Source organism: Sinocyclocheilus grahami, unplaced genomic scaffold (assembly GCF_001515645.1).
Source record: "Sinocyclocheilus grahami isolate Dianchi unplaced genomic scaffold, SAMN03320097.WGS_v1.1 scaffold31.1, whole genome shotgun sequence".
NCBI lineage: Eukaryota > Metazoa > Chordata > Actinopteri > Cypriniformes > Cyprinidae > Sinocyclocheilus > Sinocyclocheilus grahami.
In genome coordinates this window covers 2,809,350-2,833,151 of record NW_015505210.1, presented here as the reverse complement: position 1 = coordinate 2,833,151, position 23,802 = coordinate 2,809,350, and the positions used below count along the sequence as shown (strand labels likewise).

The 23,802-nt window shown below is 36.4% G+C and overlaps 6 protein-coding genes across 9 annotated transcripts in view; 2 read left to right on the top strand and 4 right to left on the bottom strand.

The window, feature by feature from the left end:
- Window positions 1-6,613, top strand: part of LOC107574612 (protein NEDD1-like) — a 19,911-nt gene extending 13,298 nt beyond the window's left edge. Inside the window, exons 15-18 of the mRNA XM_016261058.1 lie at window positions 2,187-2,207; window positions 2,733-2,847; window positions 5,661-5,727; window positions 5,830-6,613. Coding sequence (XP_016116544.1) covers window positions 2,187-2,207; window positions 2,733-2,847; window positions 5,661-5,727; window positions 5,830-5,934 — 308 coding nt within the window. The 3' untranslated portion in view covers window positions 5,935-6,613. The remainder of the gene's footprint in view (window positions 1-2,186; window positions 2,208-2,732; window positions 2,848-5,660; window positions 5,728-5,829) is intronic.
- Window positions 6,614-9,859: 3,246 nt separating this feature from the next.
- On the top strand, window positions 9,860-10,934 carry LOC107574601 (LYR motif-containing protein 5B-like). The gene is made up of 2 exons (XM_016261046.1): window positions 9,860-9,991; window positions 10,636-10,934. Exons 1-2 carry the CDS (start codon window positions 9,938-9,940, stop codon window positions 10,825-10,827), a joined length of 246 nt encoding a protein of 81 aa, XP_016116532.1. The 5' UTR covers window positions 9,860-9,937; the 3' UTR covers window positions 10,828-10,934.
- Window positions 10,935-11,048: 114 nt separating this feature from the next.
- On the bottom strand, window positions 11,049-16,353 carry LOC107574522 (E3 ubiquitin-protein ligase RNF6-like). 2 transcript variants are annotated; one of them, XM_016260982.1, is made up of 11 exons: window positions 16,242-16,353; window positions 15,643-15,878; window positions 15,477-15,531; window positions 13,999-14,506; window positions 12,920-13,065; window positions 12,771-12,845; window positions 12,545-12,668; window positions 11,771-11,880; window positions 11,571-11,692; window positions 11,399-11,498; window positions 11,049-11,318 (listed from the first exon to the last, which is right to left on the bottom strand). In XM_016260982.1, exons 2-11 carry the CDS (start codon window positions 15,813-15,815, stop codon window positions 11,259-11,261), a joined length of 1,473 nt encoding a protein of 490 aa, XP_016116468.1. In that variant the 5' UTR covers window positions 15,816-15,878; window positions 16,242-16,353; the 3' UTR covers window positions 11,049-11,258. The 2 variants fall into 2 exon arrangements, with proteins under 2 accessions (XP_016116468.1, XP_016116474.1); XM_016260988.1 differs by lacking the exon at window positions 16,242-16,353 and adding an exon at window positions 16,019-16,208.
- A 541-nt stretch (window positions 16,354-16,894) lies between these two features.
- On the bottom strand, window positions 16,895-19,539 carry LOC107574546 (synaptonemal complex protein 3-like). 2 transcript variants are annotated; one of them, XM_016261006.1, is made up of 10 exons: window positions 19,305-19,539; window positions 19,161-19,193; window positions 18,748-18,915; window positions 18,383-18,461; window positions 18,264-18,298; window positions 18,009-18,126; window positions 17,816-17,915; window positions 17,496-17,594; window positions 17,295-17,399; window positions 16,895-17,034 (listed from the first exon to the last, which is right to left on the bottom strand). In XM_016261006.1, the coding sequence occupies exons 3-10, from the start codon at window positions 18,875-18,877 to the stop codon at window positions 16,981-16,983; spliced, it is 720 nt and encodes a 239-aa protein (XP_016116492.1). In that variant the 5' UTR covers window positions 18,878-18,915; window positions 19,161-19,193; window positions 19,305-19,539; the 3' UTR covers window positions 16,895-16,980. The 2 variants fall into 2 exon arrangements, with proteins under 2 accessions (XP_016116492.1, XP_016116494.1); XM_016261008.1 differs by having other exon boundaries at window positions 18,748-18,903; window positions 19,166-19,193; window positions 19,305-19,383.
- Window positions 19,540-20,023: 484 nt separating this feature from the next.
- Window positions 20,024-22,854, bottom strand: LOC107574537 (actin-related protein 6). Its single transcript, XM_016260997.1, has 11 exons — window positions 22,626-22,854; window positions 22,413-22,530; window positions 22,255-22,323; window positions 22,062-22,185; window positions 21,856-21,991; window positions 21,715-21,771; window positions 21,524-21,622; window positions 20,935-21,013; window positions 20,613-20,784; window positions 20,388-20,526; window positions 20,024-20,304 (listed from the first exon to the last, which is right to left on the bottom strand). Exons 1-11 carry the CDS (start codon window positions 22,691-22,693, stop codon window positions 20,175-20,177), a joined length of 1,191 nt encoding a protein of 396 aa, XP_016116483.1. The 5' UTR covers window positions 22,694-22,854; the 3' UTR covers window positions 20,024-20,174.
- A 101-nt stretch (window positions 22,855-22,955) lies between these two features.
- LOC107574508 (G2 and S phase-expressed protein 1-like) overlaps window positions 22,956-23,802 on the bottom strand; it is a 6,722-nt gene continuing 5,875 nt past the window's right edge. For both annotated transcript variants that reach the window (XM_016260967.1, XM_016260972.1), the window contains exon 12: window positions 22,956-23,282. In XM_016260967.1, coding sequence (XP_016116453.1) covers window positions 23,187-23,282 — 96 coding nt within the window. In that variant the 3' untranslated portion in view covers window positions 22,956-23,186. The remainder of the gene's footprint in view (window positions 23,283-23,802) is intronic.

The following is a 23,802-nucleotide window of genomic DNA, read 5'->3' as shown; positions in this document are numbered from 1 at the left end:
AATATTTAGTTATTCTTATTTTTATTAATTTTATATTTTTATTTAACTTATTAAAATTTTTGCAATATCTGATATAGTTATGATTAAAGATGCAGTAACATGCATTTTATGAAATAATTGACTTAAATTTTAATGTATTATGATTTTCTTATTTAATTCTTTTATTTGACAATTTTTGTAACATCTGATGATTTAAAAAAATGTTGCCCCTACATTCAACTATTCAAGATGATTGAAAATGACTTGTTTCCAGTCCACTAAAACATCCAGCAAGTCTTCTCAATCAAATAAGAGGATCTCAGCAAAACTGGGCGGTCAGCAGACGGGACCTTCCACTCCAACATCTACAGTCCCACCCAGTGTGCCTGGCTCTGAATTTCCTGGTGATGGACAAGCCCAAGTCACAGGTCAACATTCCTTTTTATGTCTATAGGTGGTTTTATTCCTTATTCAGTCATATTTGGTTAGCCCGGTTAACATTTCAAAGCCCTGTTTATAGCTTTTGAAATGGTTTTATAGGTACTGAATGTTTTGTCTTTGTAGTTACTGCTGGTGAAGTGTTCTCCAGAGAGGCTGAGGGTCAGCACAGCCAAGGTCAGCTACCGAATGTGGAGAAATTTAGCAGCATTGGCCGGAACAGCCTAAACCTTGATATTTTCTCCCCTCTTAATGATGGTAAGATCACTTCTTTTTCATTTCTATTAATGCATTGTCCTTGTTTTTTCTTCTTTATCGTCATCTGTCTTCTCTTTTTATGGTCCCTTTCTGGGCTTTTGCATCCTCTCTACAGGTTTCAAAACACATGGTTTTGCTGATACTCCAACTTCAAGAAATGGTGAGTGTTTTTTATTATGTTTAATCATAAATGGCAGAGTTCAAGAGATTATGATTGTCGTATATTAATTATATGGCTAAATGATTTTTTTGGCATTTCTCTCTTGCCTCTAGGAGGCAGTATAGATATGTTCTCGAGGGAAGGGGAAGGCCAGCACAGCACAGACCGGTTCAGAGTCGGCCGAAACAGCTTGGACATCTTTTCACCTGTACGAGATGGTGAGGCAACTTTTCCAACTGGTCTTTCACAGCTTTGCCCACTACATTTAATATATGTAGACTACTGTAGGTAGATTTTTCTTCTACTTTTTTCATATTTTTAAAGTCACATATGCTCACCAAAAATACAGTAAAAACAGTAATATTATGAAATATTATTACATTTAAAATAACTGTTTTCTGTTGTAATATATTTTAAAATGTAATTTATTACTTTAATGCAAAGCTGAAATTTCTGCAGTTATTACTCCAGTCTTCAGTAACACATGACCATTCTAATATGCTGATTTGCTGCTCAAGAAACATTTCTTATCGTTGTTGAAAATAGTTGTGCTGCTTAATGTTTTTGTCGAAACCAGGATACATTTTTTGAACGTGACGCTTCTATTTTCAACAGCATTTTAAATAGAAGTATTTTATAACATTATAAAAGTTTTGCTGTCACTTTTGATAAATTTTTAAAAGTATATAAAAGTATAAATTAAAATATTAATTAAAAAGGTTACTTATTCCACACACACACACACATATACTGTATGTTTACTCATTTATTATTTGCTAATTATCTCTTTAGAATATAAAGGACACAGGCTGAGTGATGTATCAAGTGGAAAAAAAGGCAAGTTTGTATAAACTAATCAACATGAGCATAATAAGAACAATTAAATAACAAGGTTTAATTTACGTTTACCAACATTAGCATTTCCTGTGTTACTAGACTTTGAATACCTACCTCATTTTCCTGGTGGCTCGTCCCAGAGGAAGACCTCATTGGGCACTCCAGGCAGTCGCTGCTATAGTCCGTCTGTGGTTCAGACTCCTCCACCAATCAAAGAGGAGGAGCCCATCACTACCCCACCGCAACAGACTGATTTACAGAACGGCAACACGGTCCAACTCGTTTTGTTTATCATCTAACACTTTTTTTGTATTCATAAATTCAACTTTTTTTTATCTGGATTATTGACAGGTGGAGAAGAAGAACGTCCTCCAGCAGGACTATGATGTCATAACCACGCCCCCTGCTGCTCAGAGCACACGTGTTCAGTCCGTGCAGCCGTTCAACACACCTGAGCCCAGTCAGAGAAGAGATCTGCCCTCCCAGCTCATCTATGACTCGCCAGTCAGCGGAGCTCCTCCTGCTGCTGCACCAGGTATGTTTGAATGGGCCACAAGTAGATTAAAAGTTGCTTTAGGCTGCGTTTACACTGGCACAAAAAATCAGATTTTTTGCTCACGTCTGACACAGATTGGAATTTTTGCTCAGAACTCCAAGCCACCACAATGCAAGGGTGGCACATTTGCCCATAAAGACAGCGTTTTAATGCCGGCGTGCTGTATGCACTCGCATTTTATTGAGGTGGGAACTTTATATATTGGTAAGAAATTGCACAACATTCAGGAGTTAGTTTTCCAATAATAATGGCCACTCAACGTGAGTTATATAAATAATTTTAATAACACGGCCATTCAAAACCCGAGGGTCTACCATGTGCATAGTAAAGTGATCAGATGGGAATTTTGGGCGAAACACAGATATCGGATACCAGTCGTGTTCAAAGTGAATGTAAACAGATGGGTCAAAAAATCAGATATGGTCAAAAGATCGGATCTGTGCATTAAGATCTGCAGTGCAAACGCAGCCTTACACAGTGAGTGACGGATGTTTTGATCTAAAGTTCCCGCTCCAGTGGCAGCAGTCGAATCTGGAGCCGAGGGCCGTGGAGCTCCACTCACCTCCGTTCAGATGAACTTTGTCCGTAATATGATCCATGAGGCACTGGAGAACTTCAGGTGAGTTAACACAGATTTCTGAAGAGTAATCTAGAGATCACTTATTTAAATTAAAATGACTTTTCTATTGTAATACATCTTCAAATTTATGGAAATTAAGAAAATGTACAAAACAAAACCCTAATTCAAACTATTAAAAAATATTCAGTAGTATCTCAATGATACAAAAATAACACTAGATTGTGTGTGTGTGTGTGTGTGTGTGTGTGTGTGTTTGTCAGAGGTGTAAAGAATACCTAAAACCCATACTTGAGTAAAAGTACAGATACCTTACAGTGATTACTCCACTACACGTTACAAGTCAGCAATTCCAAAACAACTTGAGTAAAAGCCTTAGAGTATCTGATTTTAACAGTACTTAAGTATTTTTTTTGATCTAAAGTTCCCGCTCCAGTGGCAGCAGTCGAATCTGGAGCCGAGGGCCGTGGAGCTCCACTCACCTCCGTTCAGATGAACTTTGTCCGTAATATGATCCATGAGGCACTGGAGAACTTCAGGTGAGTTAACACAGATTTCTGAAGAGTAATCTAGAGATCACTTATTTAAATTAAAATGACTTTTCTATTGTAATACATCTTCAAATTTATGGAAATTAAGAAAATGTACAAAACAAAACCCTAATTCAAACTATTAAAAAATATTCAGTAGTATCTCAATGATACAAAAATAACACTAGATTGTGTGTGTGTGTGTGTGTGTGTGTGTGTGTGTTTGTCAGAGGTGTAAAGAATACCTAAAACCCATACTTGAGTAAAAGTACAGATACCTTACAGTGATTACTCCACTACACGTTACAAGTCAGCAATTCCAAAACAACTTGAGTAAAAGCCTTAGAGTATCTGATTTTAACAGTACTTAAGTATTTTACTTATACTAAATATAGGCTCAAAAAATGCACTAGTCAAAGAGACTAAAACTGTAATGTTGTGGAGAATCTGGGGGAAAAGGCAGAGGCAAGGATCTATGTGCAGCTATTTATTGGAAAAACTAGAACAAACAATAAGCCAAAAACCAAAGGGAACAATGAACAGAATGACTGGCAAACAGACATCCATTAGACCTACATTCAACAACTCACAAGGAACTAAAGAAAAACTAGGGCTAACTTATATACACACAGGGGGCTAACAAGCTTAAAGCCCCGTTCACACCAAGAACAATAACTATAAAGATAACAATATTGGCGTCCACACCAGCGATATCGTCTGATTATTCTAAGCGTACACTCGTCTGCCGCTTTAAATTCTCGAGCCCGTTACAGCAGGATTGATTCTGATTGGCTGTCAGTGTTTTTATCGTCCATCAGCTGGAAAAAATTGTTCTGAAAATGATTCTAACGATATCGTTTCTCTGTGCCGTTATCGTTATAGCTGTGGTGTGGACTCTTCTATTATTTAATATTGAGAATGATTTTTAGAACTATATCTTTATCGTTGTCTTTATAGTTATCGTGCTTGGTGTGAACAGGCCTTAACAAGATAAGACACCTGAGGAGACTAATCAAGGGGAACCAATGAACAAACAGACTACAAACTGACTACAAACACCACGGGAGACAGGAAGTGTCATAAAAGTCCAGGGCAAGGCACAGAGAACATGTAAAAAAAAAACAAGAAAGAGTTGATTTGTGAGAAGAGCAATCACGTTTATTTTCTAAAACCAAAATAAAACTGAACACCTCAAAATTACAAAACAAAAACAATATCCTTCAAAAAGGTCTCTTCAGTATAATGATACATGATACACAAAATAATGTTAAGTAAAATTAAAAAGCCGAAGCCTTCTTGCAGTGGATGTGCTGGTTTGGGCCTCATTGCCGCTGCAGTCATGTCCTCCTCTCATATATAAAACACCTGTGATTCACAAATACTTGCTAAGGAACTCGCATTCACATAAAGTAGCCTTGTTGAAAAGTTTGGGTGAGTAAGGGCAAAACGCACAAGATGCAGTACTTTCAGTGACCTGTAATAGGCAGTATCGCAGAAATAAACTGCTGCAGAAAAGGCTAGGTCCATGCAAGATGTAATGTGTAACTGCAACATAATTTCAAATGTAGTGGAGTATTGACCAGGTCCTCCTGTGTAGTTCTAGGCTGATCCCTCACCTTTCTCAGGATCATTGATACTCCACGAGGCGAGATCTTGCATGGAGCCCCAGTCCGAGGGAGATTGACAGTCATCTTGAATTTCTTCCATTTTCTAATAATTGCGCCAACAATAACGTACAGTATTACTTCTCACCAAGCTGTTTGCCTATTTTCCTGTAGCCCATCCCAGCCTTGTGCAGGTCTACAATTTTGTCCCTGGTGTCCTTAGACAGCTCTTTGGTCGTTCCCAGAGTGGAGAGGTTGGAGTCTGATTGATTGAGTGTGTGGACCGGTGTCTTTTATACAGGTAACAAGTTCAAACAGGTGCAATTAATACAGGTAATGAGTGGAGGATAGGAGGGCTTCTTAAAGACAAACTAACAGGTCTGTGAGAGCTAGAATTCTTGCTGGTTGGTAGGTGATCAAATACTTATTTCATGCAATAAAGTGGAAATTAATTATTTAAAAATCATACAATGTGATTTTCTGGATTTTTTTTTTGATTCTGTCTCTCACAGTTGAGGTGTACCTACGATGAAAATTACAGATCTCTCCATTCTTTGTAAGTGGGAAAACTGGAAAAATCAGCAGTGTATCAAATACTTATTTGCCCCACTGTATATATATATATTTTTTTTTTTACTAATTAAATACATAAATACAAATGTTCATTATGCATTCATTACAGTGATTTAGTCATTAATGACTGTTCTTGTTGTTTCCTCAGGGACACCTCTCATAGAGACATTATCAATCTACAGGTGGAGATGGTTCGGCAGTTCTATATTCAGCTGGTACATTTGTTTCTTTTACAGACCAAATCCATAATTAAGTAGCCTAAAAAAATGTCAAAACTATTATTACGCCCCTTTAATCTTGCCACTCGTCTTTTCCAGAATGAAATCCACGGTCTGATCGAGAAGTACTCTGTGAACGACTCACTCATCGAGGAGATAGAAAGATTGAGAGAGGAAAACAAACGACTACGAGCCAATTATTAAAGACATCCTTAGACACGTGTCTCCCATTGCAGCAATCCGTGAATACGGTCCGGAATCAGAGAGGACAGAGAGAAGCTCACATTTCTACTAGTGCCTTCCCTCTGCAGACCACCACTCACAGTTTGCTTCTCCATTTGTCATATTGGCACACACTTTTGTATTTGTTTCAGGTTATAAAGAGTGTTTTTGTAAGATTTCAATGCCTTAAAATCAAATAGCAAAGAAGAGAACACGCTTTGTTTTTTTTCTCCAAGGTGTGTGTTTTGTATGTTCTAATTAGTTTACAGGAAAAAATGCATGTATTGGCACTTAGGATGTGAAATGCGTGAATGTTGTAGAGTGAAGAAGCATCTCAGTATGAATTTTGCCTCTATAGATTGTGCTCCTTTGTAAAAATTGTCCAGATTATTTTTGCAAATCACATGCCAAAAATGAAAGGACACTGGTGATGTGTAAGAGTAGGTAGATCTATGTATTTTGCAACTCAAAAAGGTGTGTATTGGAGATTATTTGAATGCCAGTGCTTCAATAAATAACATTTGGAATCAGTTTCATATGATCTTGGCAGCACATTTGGCAACAAAAAGCAAATGACTAATTCAAAACCATTATCTGTACACTGTGCTCCTAATCCGCAATTATAAGGTGTCTTCCTATGGACTGGCCTAAATAAATTATTTCTGCATTCATGTGTAGCTGTGTTTTGTTTTCTTTCTCTTTCACTACAAGCATGGCAATATACCTTAAGATGTCTGTGGTCAGAAAGTATAAGTAATATTTTTTTAATAAATATAATGTGTTTACGTCTATGTAATAGCAATAACATACTATTTGTAACACATTATTTTCCACATACTGTACGTTATTGTTTCTCCTTTAACACGTCGATTTTTACAAAGCTCATCGGTCTGAAAAGCGAGGTGAGCTGTGATTAGCCAGCTATCCAGTGCGTTGTGATTGGCCGAATACCTCAAGCGTGTGACGGAATTGTTATTCCCCTTACCATACTGTGATGCCCTGTCAGGCCAGAGCAATGATTCAAAAACATTAAAACCCATTATAAACTAGGCATTTTTTGCATCCAGTGGGGACATAATTACTGATTATAATGATTTATACTGTCTTTTTACGCGCTGCGTTGCATCACGCCGCATAAACATAAAACCCTGTCTGCATTTGTGATTGGAGAAATTACAAACAAGCGCTACTCTACACTGCTCAAAACTCGTGTTTGAATCATCAGTGGCAAATCCTTTAAATGAAAACATACTTACAGTCTGTGAGTCAGAACAGCCGGCATTTTAGTCTACTCTTCCAGGATCAGGAAACTGCGCCATAAAATGCGCGGGACACATCTGAATATTTGGGTTGAAGTGTTCTGTAACAGTGTTGTAAATACAACTTAACCTTTGATTTCTAGTCGTGTCCTCTTTTGGAAGACCAAACAAAGTAGTTTCGCTTTCACAATGAAACACACGGCGGGCTAGAGTGAGCGTTGGCGGGCGGGCAGGCTTGAGAACTGCGCGGCCGGCGGATTCGACGAAGGAGCGTCTGGACGGGCTTGCAGCAACCACATGTGACGACCCCGGGCTGGACTCCGCTTCGTCCACGGTGAAAGCCGATCCGGCGATCCACAGCGCGAAGTTGATGTATTTCCTCAGCGACCAGCACGGATCAGCTCTAGGCATGACGAAGCGGATATCGTCCTCTTTTGGAAGGCCAAACAAAGTAGTTTCGCTTTCACAACTAAACACACAGCGCCTTCACGACATGGCGGCGGCGGCAACAATACTACAGCGAGAATAAAAGTTACGCCTTCTTTCTTTGCGTGAACATTTGGGCAGCGTTATGCAAATCTTCCCACATTGTGACGTAGACATGTGGGGAACGAGCCGTTTTAGGTAGGCGTGGCTGACTCTTAACTTAAGAATATCTCTTTGGATTTGAGACTTTAGTCTTTGCAACTTTACAGATCTTCTTTATGCACCAAGAGCTTGTAACACTCCAAAGAGAAAGAAAAAATTGAAATCGCATCATTTGACCCCTTTAAACTGTTGAGGACTTTTTAGACTTTGTGTATTCGATGACTCCTGATTGTTTTCATTGCGTGCAAAGGGCAATATGAGACATTAGCAAGTAAGTAGAAAAACAAGGCTTATCTTTGTTTTCCAGCAATATAATATAAAGCTTGGCATTATATAGTCTAGCAACTGAAGGTGTTTTTAATCGCCGTCTGCTTTGGAAAAAAGCTTCGGCTGAGTGAGCGGTAACAGGTCAGCTGGGGCTTTTATAAAATGTTGCGTATAAACCGTCCTAAATTTGTTCTAAGATAATTTCTCAAAAGTGCGATTCAGAGAAAACCAACGTGCGTACACCTCTCTTCCAGATGTGAGTGATCGCAAATGAGCTTGAAATTGTGCGCAGCTGACTTGTGTCAGATCTCCGCCATGTAAACGCCCCCTAATTAATATCATTACCATATAAAAGAGCACACGCCAATATCCGAATTTCTATGCTTGAAAATGACGAGCACAAAGAAATAAAAAACTTCACTGAGTCTGAAATTGAGGTCCTGCTAGCGGAGGTAGAGGTTCGTGCGGGGACGCTTTTTATTTAATAACGCGTAATTATTCTGTGGACAAACAATGTGTGTGGGGTTATATTTTTTCTATTGACTTCTCAAAATTACTACTTCTAGAAACAACAGAAATAACAATAACAATTATTATAAAACAATTCGTTTTCCAAAAGTAAGAATAAATTCAAGTAACATTTTCAGTCATCTTATAAAAAGTGAGCCATCCTACTTTTAAAATCACTTGCTATGACAACTAATAAAAAGTTTAGTATCACGAAATTCTTGCAAAACTTTAGAAATAACGCGTAATTATTCTGTGGACAAACAATGTGTGTGGGGTTATATTTTTTCTATTGACTTCTCAAAATTACTACTTCTAGAAACAACAGAAATAACAATAACAATTATTATAAAACAATTCGTTTTCCAAAAGTAAGAATAAATTCAAGTAACATTTTCAGTCATCTTATAAAAAGTGAGCCATCCTACTTTTAAAATCACTTGCTATGACAACTAATAAAAAGTTTAGTATCACGAAATTCTTGCAAAACTTTAGAAAACATTATTGAAAGAAAAATTGGACGTTTCATATCATAATAAAACAAATGATTACACGATTATGGTCTCCGTTCTGAAAAAAACTGCATGTGATTTGGCATTTCTTTATATTTACACAGTTTACTAATGCTGCTCATTAATGTACTGAAACAAAAATATATATAGTGTATTTTAGACAAATATAACGGATGTAAATGACAGACAAAGTTTAAGGCCGATGTCTCTATTCATTTTCACAGAAGCAAAGCAGCAGATGTTATAAATAAAAACAGTTAACAATGTTATTTAATAGAATATATTAAATTCGTTATTGCACGACATAAGCCTATTCTTTTAGGCTACAAAACAGTCGGAGATGCGTTCATGCATTTTTTCTTTCTTTCTATTTTACGCATTATAGTAGGCCATTAAATCAAGACTTCGCAAGTTCTCTTGTAAAAAAAAACACAAAAAAAACATGGAATAAACTGTGTACAGAAAGCGAGTAAAGACCTCTCAACATTAGGCTACTAAAAAGGTCAGTTTAATCTCGCAAAAACTCCCGTTAATATAAAAATCTGACTACACTACACAATTAATCTCTTACACTGCATCTTTGTTGTTTATGATGAATTCGGTGCTTGCACGTACACCGCTTTAATTATTATTATTGCAGCTTAGATGTTCAAATAGCTGCAGTACTCCGACTTTGCCTCAAAGAAGTGTGTACGCCTGCTCAGACCCTGACGTGACGGTAAGTACTTTTCCACGTCAAAGACCGTTTTTATAAATATGAACGTTGCCGTGGGTTTTATAAACGAGGCCCCTGGAGTGTAGGCCTATTGTACGCAGATTGTGGTGGGCTGAGATCAGAGTAATCACTGGGAAATGGCCAACCCACTCCGAGCAGAGCTAGTGCAACTGTACAAAACTGAGCACACTGCCCCCTTCTGCTTTGAAATGCCATGAAAACAACATTTACAATATTACATTCACTAATCTAATTTTTCTTCTTAACTGTAGCAAACCCCTCTTGTAATTTTCATGTAAACTTGAAATCAGAAATTAAAAGTTGTCCCAGGGGTTTTAATCATAGTTACTAAAAAGTTCCGAGTCAAATGACGAATTACGAAGTGTTTCTCAGTGTTTTTGTATATTGGTAAAAAATCCTGTATTTATTGTGAAATCTAAATCTAAAACAAAAATCAGTAAAAATAGAAGTCTTAATTATACTCAAGACTGAAAAAAATATGTACACACACATACGTGTATATTATATCGGTACAAGTTGAGCAAAAGATTGGTCTGATCTGCTGAGACGTTACTAGTTTTTTTTTTTTGGTTGCAAAAAAAACGTACAGAATTATCTCGAAAAATAAACCAAGCATTACTTGGTAGCACAGTATTCATTGGACTTAAAATTGACAACTAGCCCTGATCTGCCCAATATCGACTAGCTATATCAAGTCATAGTCTTCATTTATATAAAGAGAATGGACATAAAAGTATGAAAAAAATTCTGCACACATCTGTGACCCTAGGCATTAGAAATTCATAATCCTGTCTTCTGATTCTTCTGCTTGAAGTTGCTGTTTCATGGACGGGAGTATCCAAAAGGAGCTGAATATTCCAGAGACAGACTGAGGGCTGCATTTGCCAAGAATAAAGATGTGAGCGACCCCGAGAAGATCAAAGATCTCATCAGCCGAGGAGAATTTGTGGTGAAAGAGCTCGAGGCCCTCTATTACCTCCGGAAGTACAGAGCCTCAGAGCCTTGAAGAAGCGATATTACGAAACGGAGTGAATAAAATCACATGCTACATGGCATGATGCCTGACATTTACATAAACAACAGCGATAGAATGACTGTAACAGCAACATATATACATTTTTTGTCTCGGTTATAATAAAAACGGACAAAAAGTGTATATAAAGTTATTCTATTTGTAAGTCAAAAATTCAAGTTTAGCTATTGCTAACAGTGTCGTAACAGGTTTGTTGCCACTGGTGTGATACAGTCATGTCTGATATATTTTCGAAGGATCTTTCTAAATAAAACCGTGCTTGGCAGTGCTTTATGCTGGTTCCAACCTTGGACGACATTTTGCATGTAAAATCATTTAATAACACTCAAAATAAGACTCTTTAAAAATCTAACAGGGTCAAATGACCAGCTGCGAGGTAGGTTCTGAGTCCTGAAGTTGTGAGCTCAAGAAAAACCACCACACTCTGATATATCCGCTCTGCAGATTGGACATGTGGCGTTCTCCTGTAAGAAACGCAGAAAATGTTTAGCAAAATGCGACTGTGAAATGAATTATGGGATTGTGTTGTTAAAGCAAGCTAGACCTTTAGCCAGCGGTCGATGCATTTGACGTGGTAATCATGGAGACACGGAAGGATCCGGAGTCGTTCACCCACCTTGTACTCACTGAAACAGATCTGGCAACTGTAAAGAGAGTATGATTTAAATATTGCATTATGAGAAATCTCTTTTGTTGTGTCCTCTTCTGTGACTTACTCTGTCTTTCCTGCGCTGTGTGCGGGATCGTATGTTTTCACGGGCAACCGTTCGATCTCGGCCTTTGTCAGAGTGTTCTTGGCTACTACAGCACCTTGTTGCTCCTCGAACGCTAAGAGAGCCTGACAAAGCAACAGATAATATCAGAGTTACCAATTGTAATCAAGCATGTGATTTCTGTGAATTAGTATAAATCAAACCTCATAATTATTTCCCTGACTGTCATCAAACAATTCCATCTGCAAGCGAGAAGTTTGTCTGCGCCGGGAATTGCGAGTTCTGTCGGTTTGACGGCGGCCCTGTTGTCTGCCTGTTCAATCAAAACATTTTATATACATACATATACATATACATTCAGGGGCATTTCCTCCAAGGAGAAAAGGGAGGCAGTGCCTCCTCAAAAAATTGGATGAGAACAAAAATGTATAGTACAAAAATTAAACAAAGCAAATGTTACAAAATATGACAAAAATTGTATAAATCCTAAATATCATATATATATGTCCAACAGCGACAAATTCATAAATTACAGCGGGAGTCTGCATCTCTCTCGCCTCCCCTGAGCCCATTGAGTTTTAACAGACCCCCTAAAGTGTGCAGTGAGTTTGGTGGGAAGTAACTGAGAATGAATGGGGAAAGTCACATGAGAGGAGGCAATGCTTTTGTTTATGCGCAATGCAATTATTTTTGTCAAAAACAATTATTTTGGAATAAATGTAAAATGCTTAAAAACACTAAACTGCTGAGATTTATACTTGGTTTCAATAAATAGAATAGCCTATTAATTACATGATATGATTGATATATTAATTTGTTTGTGAATTGTATATAATTTATATTTTATACATAATTATGATTTTTATGCATTTTCGAAACTGATTAAAACCTGTTTTTCATTCAAATGAATGAAATCAAGACAGAATGAAATGATTTCTGTTTGAGCTGTTATATTTGGCTTATGTATGGTGACTTACGGGGTTGCTCTCCAAAGATGACCTGCTGCAGCTCTGAAAGCTCAGAGGATCCGTGTGAGAATGATGCAGAGGTGATCATTGAAGCCCAAGGAGAGATCCAGCCCAAGCCAACATATGGATCAACCTGCACAAAACCATCACTTTTTGTTGGCGTATGATCAAAGCACCATCATTCAGAGCTCCAAAGAAAAACAGCCATAAGAATAAAGCAAAAACCCAAGCTGACCATGTGGTTGTCTCTGTTTGACGATCTGCACTGTAGCCTCTGCTGCTCCATTCGCTCCTCCAAATCAAACTGTTCCTGCAAACACCAGAATAACAGAGTTAGTCACTTTTCTATTGTTCCTCAATAAGGATCAGGAGAGCGAGTTGTACCTGAAGGCTTCTGGCATACGCTTCATCCTCAGCCATATGAACGGAGCGGACCATGCTCTCAACATCATCAGCATCATCCTCAATGATGACAATGTTTTCTGGTATCTGACATACAGGTGAACGTACTGGTTCTTGCATTCTCTTTGCTGTAAACAAATGAAGCAAAAAAAAAATAATTATAGAAAAGACATTGAGCAATATCCTCCTGACATTTAAAGTCATTCACTCAAAAATTTAATTTACAAAAAATGTACTCACTCTAAGGCCATCCAAGATGCAGATGAGTTTGTTTCTTCATCAGAACAGATTTGGAGAAATTTTATTGATAGAGGACTTAAACGCCGTAAACGCCGGTTAAAATATAAAACACCTCAAATTAGGGATGCACGATATATCGGCCACCATATCGGTATCGGCCGATAAATGCTCATTTTTTCTGTTATCGGTATCGGCCTGATAAGAAAATTTGGCCGATATCTTAAAGCCGATAAATAATGCATTATTTCCTTCTTTTTTATGACTAAATTTGGTAATGGGAGAGTAAAATTATTTTTAAAACGTACACCGTTCAAACTAGGCTGCTTAGTGTTTGGGATGTGGCTTTTAATGATGAGACCTTTTTTGTAATCAGGCTCTCAAAAAATATATAACAATTTGGACATAGATTTATCGGCCAACATATCGTTATCGGCTTTCAAAAATAAAGAATAATCGGTTATCGGTATCGGCCAAAATTTTCATATCGGTGCATCCCTACCTCAAATGATGGATTTGTTTATTACAAATGCACAGCTTTTCATTCCACAATACGTTAATTGATGGACTGGAGTCGTGTGGATTATTGTGATGTTTTTATCATCTGTTTGGACTCCCATTCTGACAGCACCCATTCACTGCACAGGATCCTGAGCAACTGATGAACTGAGCAAATGATCTAATGCTAAATTTCTACAAATCTGTTCTGATGAAGAAACAAACTCATCTACAACTTGAAAGGTTTGAGTGCGAGTACATTTTCAGCAAATTTTCATTTTTGGGTGAGCTATTCTTTTAAATGTGTGGACCCTGGTTATCCGTACCTGCATCCAGCAGTGAAGCTTCATACTCTATTGCGTTTAAAGGAGAGTGTGCTGATGTACTTTTAGAGGCTTTAGATCTGGTCTTGCTATAGATGGTCTTTTTGGACCTCTGTTCCCTTCCATTGCTGGTGTTCAGTGTCTTTTGCTTAGAGGTGTGACCCATCACTAGCAGCTCATTTAAATATGCCGGATCACTACTTTGATCCAGTGCACACGTGGAAGACCCAGCTGAGGACGAAGGCTTGGAAGATGCAGAAACACGAGAAGCATAGGAGGTTGCTGGACGTGGAGACTCCAACCATGTAAAATTGGAGGATAAAAGAGACGAGGCCGTTACAAATCTGTTTGCTCCCGGTGTAACTGCAGAGTGTTCACGTAGCGTGCTTGCATTTGAGTCCTCCAGCCTGCGCCGCTTCATCGTTCTCTGGGAGCTTGGAGTGGTGCTGAGGTATTCCTGAATGTGTTCTCGTACTTCCCATTTGCTTCCATCTGAACAGGATGATGTTGCCTTAACCAAGCATAAAAAAAGCATTAAAACATTTATGAATAACAATTCCAAAAAGACAGAATTTCTTCTGAATGCAATACTAGAATTGGCATACTATGGCATGCAGTTAGCATACTGTTTACTAATTAAAAAAAAAAAAAAGTATGTGAAACACTGCTGCAGTATTATGTACTTCTAATTACATCATTTCAATTTGCAGCCATTACATTGTTTACATATTGCATGTGTAATTAAGCAGAATAAAAATAATGAAAACTAATCCAACAAAATAAAAATGCCATTTTTAATTGTAAATTATTCTTTCATTTATAAACAAACAGTTAACTGTATTTTAAATCATACATAAAATGATTATTTTGCATCTTTAATTGTAAAATTATTTTGCTAAATTGTATAAATAAATGGTTATTTTGCATTTTATATAATATATAAAATTATTTCACATTTTTAAGTGTAATTTGTTTTTAATTTGATAAATAAAGAATATTTTGCATTTTTGTAATACTTAAAATTATTATTTAGAATTTGTAATTTTAAAATAATTGTGGTAAATTGTTATTTTATATAATATATTTTTTATTTTATATAATATTTTATTATAAAATACATAAAAATGATTGTTTAGCAACTGTCATCGCAAAATATATATTTTTGCATGTTTAATGGAAAAAAATCTTACATTTTAGAAATAAATGGTTATTTGGCATATTATATAATATATAAAAATGGTTGTTTTTCATTTCATAATACTTCATTATTTCTTGTCAGCACTGGAAATGAAAGGTCAAGCCCACTGCATTGTGGGTAACAGTATTCCACAGCATGCTTTGCTGCATACTACACATTTTAGGAAATGTAGCCAGAAACCAAGTATTTGCGCACACAGAGAATTCTTGTAATGTGAATACTCCAAGCATAATACAAAAATAGAGCTGTATCATAGTATAGCATACTGCCCTTTTACTCATACCGCATTTCTGTTGTCATCTTTCTGGGAATGTTGTTTTCTTCTGTGAGTCAGGGGGCTGTAAAGTGAGGACAGATTCTTGTCATTGCTCTCATTATTATGAATTGTCTATTACATTGCAAAAAAATAATAATAATAATATAATTTTTTTTAACAAAAGAAACGCTACCTTGGGGTCTCGGGAACAAAAGTGGAGAATTCATTTGAGTGTCCACGGTCTTCAAACAGGAGGTCACTCTCATTTAATAGACAGGCATTATTCAGGGAGTCCGGAGTGTCGGGCTCCATCCGGGGACTGTACAGAGGACTGCCGGGTTCTGAGATCTCCTGGATGTCATCCATCTCTGATTATGGCTTAATGTATATATATTTTGGCTACAGCTGACAGACTGTGTGCTGATGAGTCTGGGAAGGAAAAAACAACGCAGGAAGATACTTAAAAGCCTCTTAAAACGCATTAAGACTATGAGGCTGCATGATAATTACGCTCCCTTTTAAATGTAAATATTTTAAACTTCATATCTTGGTGATATGTTGAAACGTACAGTCTTCTGCTAGTGAAACAATGTAAATGATATTCGCTGACAGGCATTCCTCCGCGTGTTTGTGATAACAGTACTGAGGAGTGAAACTGATCTGTGATTGGTTGGATTCGACGTTTAACGTTAATCGAAGAAGCTAGCAAGCTACATTAAGATCGCCTATATGGCCATAGTTTACAAAAACAACGTGTTTTTATTGCGAAATTAAAATGTTAACTTCACCCACCATCTTTACGAAACATACCACTACGAAAAGCAAAAATCTTCGCTTAGATACCGCATCGGCGAATAGCGAAGTCACAATAGAAAACACCGCCTCAGAACTTAATTTTTCTTCCGGTTACACCACTTCCGGCACATGGATAGTTGGGTTTGAATTTAAAGGACCCTGACATGTAACCTTTTTTACATAGTCATATTTCAGCCATATATTGTTCAAATGTTACACACACATATATATATATATATATAAAAATTTCTTCACACACATATATATATGTATCATATATTCTTAAAACACACACACATATAGTGACTTTTTGACTTCAGCTTGCACAAAATGTTAACGTACTCATAAATGTATTTAGCAGATAAACATATTTAAAATGTAGTCTGTCTTTTCTGGGAAAATGTATCAAAAATATTGATGACTCATCTTGAACTACACAGATTTACTCTCTCTATATTGAGAAAAAAGTGCTTTGGTATGTTCAAACTGTTTCAACAACATGCCTCAAAAAAAAGAAAAGAAAAGAAAATTGATTCTATGGGATCTTTAATCTTGACACTGGAAAAAATAATTTACATATTATTATACAATTATTAATTAAAATGAACAAAGTGATGTAAATAAATAAAAATAGAATACAGACACCTTCTACATACATTTTCAATAAAACAAACCTTCCTTTTAGAACATAAGGTTAAGTCTTCTACAATGCTGACATAAGAACAGAAAGATGTTTTCAGAACAGCATGGAATGGAGGGACTTCCGAACAGTGGCCATCTCCTGTTGTTGCTGTAAAAATAAAATAAAACGTGCAATTATCATGATTATCACCATTCTTACATAAATTATTACATTGATCTGAATATACAATCTGTGTATTTTAAGTTAGGAGCACAAGTGCTCCTAAAAAGAAAAGTAAGCGTCGAGCCCTGACCAAGCCTGTCTTGAAAATGTAGCATTCCTCACATTTCACACTGAAAGGCTATTTAAAGCAGACCTTTGTAATACCCAGAGTCTAAACTGTGAAATCTTTTTGTTAAAGCACTCACTGTGTCCATCATTATCTTCTTCTGCAGCAGGGTCATCTCCTTTCTCAGCTCCATCTGGGTGCCCTGCAGGAAGGCTTCATGGCTTTTCTCCATCTCCTCCATGTTCTGCACACAAATTAAAGACCTCACTCGGTCAGCCAAATGTTGAAAAAAGGTCTTGGTTCAATTTCAATGAATTAAAGTGATGACGGCATCTGTGACCTTGACAAACTGCTCATACAGGTCTTTGATGGTTTTCATTTTCTGGTTTTGCACAACCCTCGCCTGCTGGAAGAGCTTCTGCTGCTGCCGAAACAAATTCTGTGAAAACAGAAATTAGGACGTTCAAAGGCAAAGTGCGAGACGTTTACGGCAAATATCTCTAAATGGCTGCTAGATATCCCGGAAAGTTGCATTATATTTTTCACAAGACCCTTAATCCTCATAACGTTTCCTTTCCCTTAATGTGATGCCGTGCCCCACAAGGACATGTTTCAACTTTTACAACTTCTTGGCTACATTTTTATATGTCTGGCACTTACGTTCAGTTTCTCCTCCTGCTCCTCAGATTTCTGAACATCGGTCCCCCAGTGCTGAAGCACAGAGAGAACTTGCTGAGAATAATCTTGTGTCAGCTTTTGCCTGCAAAAAATACAAAACATTTATGTTTTTGAACATCAAAGCAGGAGTGAATAAAGAAGAATGTGCCATTTTCCATACAGTGCATTGATTCACCTCTGATTTTGCTGGGATTTCCACATTTGCTCCAGTTTCTGAGTGCTGCCCTTTAGGGAGTTTTTGGTGAGAACCTCCAAGCGTTTCCTTTTGGTCTGCATGGCTTTGCTGATGTCCGCTAAATGTTTATGAGTATAAAACAGCATTTAACAGCCGGTGATATTCATTTAGCAAACATTTAGGGACCTTTTTTCAGAAATATAGGCTAATATTATTTTATTATCATTGGAAGCATCAGATATGAGCTTCACTTACCACCAAATCTTTCCAGCATAGTTTGAACCTCATTCCTGGGATAAAGGACAACAAACGATTTCTCGATTCAGAGAAAGGGCTTCGTAACTTTGGCCAGGTGTATATTTCTCAGTACTTACCCCACGCCTGCATTAAGGTTATCATCATCAAATGTATCTGCAGGTCTTTTCTTGATCAGCTTGTCAATGATTGGAGTTTCTAATGTAATATAACAAAATGAGAACAACATACAAACAAGCTTCACAGCTACACCACTTGTTATATGCATATATCGACTTATTAAATAATTCATATTAAATTGCAAATTATATACTTAAATCATTTCAATATAATTATTTAATATTATCATATCTCTTTTATTACCCTGTTAATAAATTCACATATTTCTAATTGCCTTGAAATACCATGTAAATCTCATGGTATAACCTCTACTGCCATCACTTTACTATGGTACCACCAATGATCTTTTAGTACACAGGCACACCATCTCTCGTATCATCGTCAGATCCACTTCCTTTCTTTTCCTCCAGAGTGTCGAAGCCAAAGGCTTTCAGGTCTGTGGAGCCGTCAGTGTGCTTGGTCTTCTTGTTCTGTTTTCTCCCGGAAGCTGCCATAGTCTCACCGTATGAAGTGTATTTTGCTGTAGTCTGGTCTATTTAAATATAAGCAGCAACAAAATACAAACTCCAACTTGTCAATCAAATTAAACAATTATTCAGAAGAATTCAAAACTGACATTCTTGTAACATATCTCATCAATCACGATTTCAGCTTATTTTTAACGAATTAAAACATTATTTGAAAACGATTCAAACAAGATACCATCTTATATAAAACGATTTTTATTCACAAAAAAAGCTACTTTATAAATTCTCCACAGAATCATCCGTAACTTACCTGACTGATCTCTCTATAACCAATCACGGCAGTCTAGAAAACTATCCAAAATGTATTTACTTCCACTACTGTATGTTATTACGCTGCAAGTACTTAGAGAAATTATTATAAAATACTGTAATTTATTTATAAACAGAAACCAACAAGAATGTTTGAGGAGTTTGAACTCCCACGTCTCTCAAGTGATTTCCCGCTGTTTTTATTTTGAGCGCGAGAGGATGATTTACCGCGCGCAACTCACGTGCCTCATATTAATGATCAAAGAGGCACTTCATAATATAAAATATTAGGCTAATCAAGTCTTTAACGTAAACATATATGTGACCATGGACCACAAAACCAGTCATAAAAGTCTTTTTTTATATATATATAATTCTGAATAAATAAGCTTTCCATTGATGTATGGTTTGTTAGGATAGGACAATCCTTGGCTGAGATACAACTACTTGAAAATCGTGAATCTGAGGGTGCAAAAAAAATCTAAATACTGAGAAATTCACCTTTAAAGTTGTCCAAATGAAGTTCTTAGCAATGCATATTACCAATCAAAAATGAAGTTTAGATATATTTACGGTAGGAAATTTACAAAATATCTTCATGGAACACGATCTTTACTTAATATCCTAATGATTTCTGGGATAAAAGAAAAATCAATAATTTTGACCCATACAATGTATTTTTGGCTATTGCTACAAATATACCCCAGCGACTTAAGACTGGTTTTGTGGTCCAGGGTCACATATTATTTATCATATAATCAACTGGATTCAGTAAAAAATACAACAGTAATAAAAAAAAATACTTTTGTTTCTCCAGTTCACATTTTAATATATACAAAAAGTTCTTTTTAAAAAAAGGCTGAAAACAACAAAATTATTACATTTAAAGTCAAAAGGCCTGTTGACAATGTAATATTGAGTGTAATATATAGTACGCCAATGTACAGCTTAGTTTTCATCCAAACATGTGCAGTGTTCAATGTTTCTGTACAAAATGACAGACAATTCGTATGCATCAAATATCAAACTTCTCCTCGCACACATAATGTCCATTTTCCTCATAATCCTCTCGTGTGACCACCATCTCTTCAAAGTCAGGGTTTTCAGCCAATAACTTTCCTCCTTCCCAAGGGTAACAAATAGGACTGGGAAGAAAAGACAGATATTCAGTCTACACAGTTAACAAAATTTGAATGTCAATCATTCTTTCAGAACCCTCAAAACATACTTCTGTGGCAGAATGACAGAAACTTGATATTCTACAGGAGCGAGAGCCCGGACTTCTGTGTAAACCCGATCTCTGAATCCAGGGAACAAGGTGTTGCCGCCAGTAAGAACAATGTTCTTGTAGAAGTGGGGCTGCATCTCTGGAAATAAAAAGAGACTTATATTAGAGTACTTTTAATGTTTTAACATTTTAAACCACACATACATCTAATGAGATGCAACCTACCTTCCGGCATGTTGTTAATGGAGTTGACCAAAGCCTCAGGTATGCCCATCTCCTGAATGCCAATGTCAGAGGGGTGAAAGAGCATCTCTGGCACTGCAAACCTCTCATTGGTGAGCCGCAAAATCTGCTCCGCAGTTTTATATTTGCCAGTAAAATTCATCTCCTCTCTAGGCTACAGCACATAAAGAAAAACAAATTGCTGGATAAGTAAAAAAGCAAGTACTGTTTCAATTTTTTATAGTATGCCATTTTCCAACCATGACATAATTCTTACAAAAATAAGGCGCAGCATTTTCAAACTGTTATACACTAAATTGCTTACCTTGCAAAATCCCTTTTTGATAGAGCTGAAATCCGGCAGCACATAGTCTCTCATAACTGTATTATCCTCACCTTTCAATCTGTGAAATCACCAGAATGAAATATACTATACACTACCCAAAAGATTTTTGAATTTAAAAAAAATTATATATTTTTTTTCTCACCAAGGCTGCATTTATATATGAAATATTATTACATTTTAAAATAAGTGTTTTTTTTATATATATATTTTAAAATGTAACTTATTTCTGTGATGCAAAGCTGAATTTTCAGCATCATTACTCCAGTCTTCAGTGGCACATGATCCTTCAGAAATCATTCTAATATGCTGCTCAAGAAACATTTCTTAATATCAATGTTTAAAATAGTTGTGCTGCTAAATATTTTACTGGAAACCACGATACATTTTTTCAGAAGACTTTGATGAACAAAGTTCAAAAGAACAGCATTTATTTGAAATATAAATGTTTTGTAAAATTCTAAATGTTTTTGATCAGTGTCATGCATCCTTGCTGAATAAAAGTATTACGTTTGTGTGCTTGTGGGTGTATATGTATGTATGCACACCAATCCAGTTGTTGCAGACTTACTGTGCAATCTCCATGTCCTTGTAGAAATCTTGTGACACATAACACACATCTTCCTTGACCTGATTGATCACATAAGTCTCATCCATCACATGCAGCTGCCTTTAAGACAAAATTGTCACAAGCTCAAGGAGAAATATGTTGTAAGGAATAACTGACAAAGAATATACTTACTTAAATGGAGCAAAGCCTACCTGTATGAAATGATCTCCTTCAGATGGTTGGTGAGCAGCTTTCCTCCAACATTTATCCTAGGAAGTGCAAAGAGGTTTATAAAAAGATCTTCAGCGCTTATAGAACTTCATAGAATTATATTAGGCTAATTAGCAGCTCACCTGCAAATGCCCTCTTTCATCTTTCTTCCCCTGCAATAAGGAACAACGTGCGTGAAGGAGAAGCTGCTGTCTACCACAATGCAACACAGCTCAGAGTTGTTCTCATGGAAGTATCGATGAGCACTCAAAGATCCAGCTGAAAAATGAAATTACATCATCAGATTTATAGAATAAAGACTTATAGAATCCTAGAACACTAAACTTACCATTAATTCTGAGTGCTGACTGGAACTGATATTCTTCAAATAGAATCTCATTCATGGTATCTTGAATTGAGCTGAAGTTGAAGTACGGTTCTGTTATCACAATGTTGGTATCCGCAAAGTCCACCTGCAAACAGGCTGAATATCTCATACTGTACATTCATAAAACGTGATATGTTTGTAATCATTCTAGTACCTTAAACATATCTTTTCCAAACAGATGATCCCAGACTTTGCGCTGCACATCCCAGTTGACAAGATACCCCTGGCATAGACGCAAAAGAGACGAAGTAAGACACAAGTCGCTTTATATAGCATACAGAGAAGTTTAGAATTCATATCGAGGCCATATACCTTTTGAAACGGGAGGATATAGAAGAGTCCGGACGGGTCTTTGATTTCATCCAGCTGACTGGCAGTGAATGTTTTCAGCCTGGAGGTCTTCGAACGGAATTGACAATTTGGGATAACGCTAATGGAAAATAATATTCTGCATTTAGCTCAATATAACGACCATAAAATAATTTTGCACAATAAGGGAAGGCATAATAAAAAGACTGTAGTTACCTGACTTTCTCATGACTGTACCCGATTTTAGCGAAGTTCGCACCATTGTCTAAGACAAGCGTTGACATTTTTACATCACAAGTTAAGATGCACAAATATATTAAGGTAAATTATCACGCAAAGTGCATTTTTAATTTAGTGGTCGAAGTAAACATCGAATTTGCTAAACGATGCTGCCGCTCTATGGGCGTCTTCTTCTATACTTCAGATGCCAAGTCTGAAAACAGTAAATGCATAGCGACCCCTACTGTATAGGAGGAGGTTTGTGTGTGATATATTTCTTGAAATGTTACCAAAAAAAAAACTGAAGTAATGGCTGATGTTGTAAATGTAACATTTATTTTGTACGTTTTAGAAGAAATACAACAACTTTCATTTTTAAAATACTGCAAATCACCATAATTACAATCACGAAGGACAGACAACACAAATAAAAGCACAAAGGCTAATAAAGCACAGCAGCATCATCCATGCTCCTTCTTGAAATTAATTTCAACAGTATGAAACGCTCCAGTTAATTCTTTTTTCTTGGCACAGTTCACAGTAAATTTCGCAGATCCTCTAAAAAGACAAGTCGATCAGTGGAGCCGCATTCTCAGCATTTTCGTTCCTGTCCTCTGGACTCCACTTTATAAGAGGTGAACTCAGGTCAATTAACTACAGGAAAAGAGAGTCAATAATTACAAACCAATTTAAATAAACAGTATAAGTACTTGAATGAAGAAATATGAGTATGTACATTATCGTTCAAAAAATAAATAAATAAAAAATATTACTACCATTAAACTGATTAAAAGTGAAAATGTTCTAAGTAACATATTTCTTTCAAATAAATGCTGTTTTTTAAACTTCCTATTCATCTAAGGATCCTGAAAATAAAACACGTATCTCGGTTTCCAGAAAAATATAAAGCAGCTGTTCAACTGTTCAATATTGTTAATAAAAAGAAATGCAGCATATTAGAAGGATTTCTGAAGGCTCATATGACACTGAAGACTGCAGTAATAAATTAATAATTTTTATTTAAAAATAAAAAACATTTTAAATTGCAATAATAATTTACAATATTATTGTTTTTGCTGATTTTTGATCAAATAAATGCAGTCTTGGTGAGCATAAGAGACTTCTTTAAAAACATTAAAATATTTCCAACCCCAAACTTTTGAACGGTAGTGTT

Bases quoted from the DNA above. Each gene is read 5' to 3' on its own strand.
- LOC107574601 (XM_016261046.1), top strand. From the start codon at position 9,938: ATGGCCAACCCACTCCGAGCAGAGCTAGTGCAACTGTACAAAACTGAG. The intron at 9,992-10,635 runs GCCCCCTTCTGC...TTCTGCTTGAAG, and splicing joins TGTACAAAACTGAGCACACT to TTGCTGTTTCATGGACGGGA.
- LOC107574522 (XM_016260982.1), bottom strand. From the start codon at position 15,815: ATGGATGACATCCAGGAGATCTCAGAACCCGGCAGTCCTCTGTACAGT. The intron at 15,532-15,642 runs GTAGCGTTTCTT...CTCACTTTACAG, and splicing joins TTTGTTCCCGAGACCCCAAG to CCCCCTGACTCACAGAAGAA. The intron at 11,881-12,544 runs GTAAGTCACCAT...TTGATTGAACAG, and splicing joins CATCTTTGGAGAGCAACCCC to GCAGACAACAGGGCCGCCGT.
- LOC107574546 (XM_016261006.1), bottom strand. From the start codon at position 18,877: ATGGCAGCTTCCGGGAGAAAACAGAACAAGAAGACCAAGCACACTGAC. The intron at 18,127-18,263 runs GTAAGTGAAGCT...ATAAACATTTAG, and splicing joins TATGCTGGAAAGATTTGGTG to CGGACATCAGCAAAGCCATG. The intron at 17,595-17,815 runs GTAAGTGCCAGA...CTGTTTTCACAG, and splicing joins AGCAGGAGGAGAAACTGAAC to AATTTGTTTCGGCAGCAGCA.
- LOC107574537 (XM_016260997.1), bottom strand. From the start codon at position 22,693: ATGTCAACGCTTGTCTTAGACAATGGTGCGAACTTCGCTAAAATCGGG. The intron at 21,623-21,714 runs GTAGGCTTTGCT...TTTGTCTTAAAG, and splicing joins AAGGAGATCATTTCATACAG to GCAGCTGCATGTGATGGATG. The intron at 20,305-20,387 runs GTATGTTTTGAG...TTTTCTTCCCAG, and splicing joins TCTGTCATTCTGCCACAGAA to TCCTATTTGTTACCCTTGGG.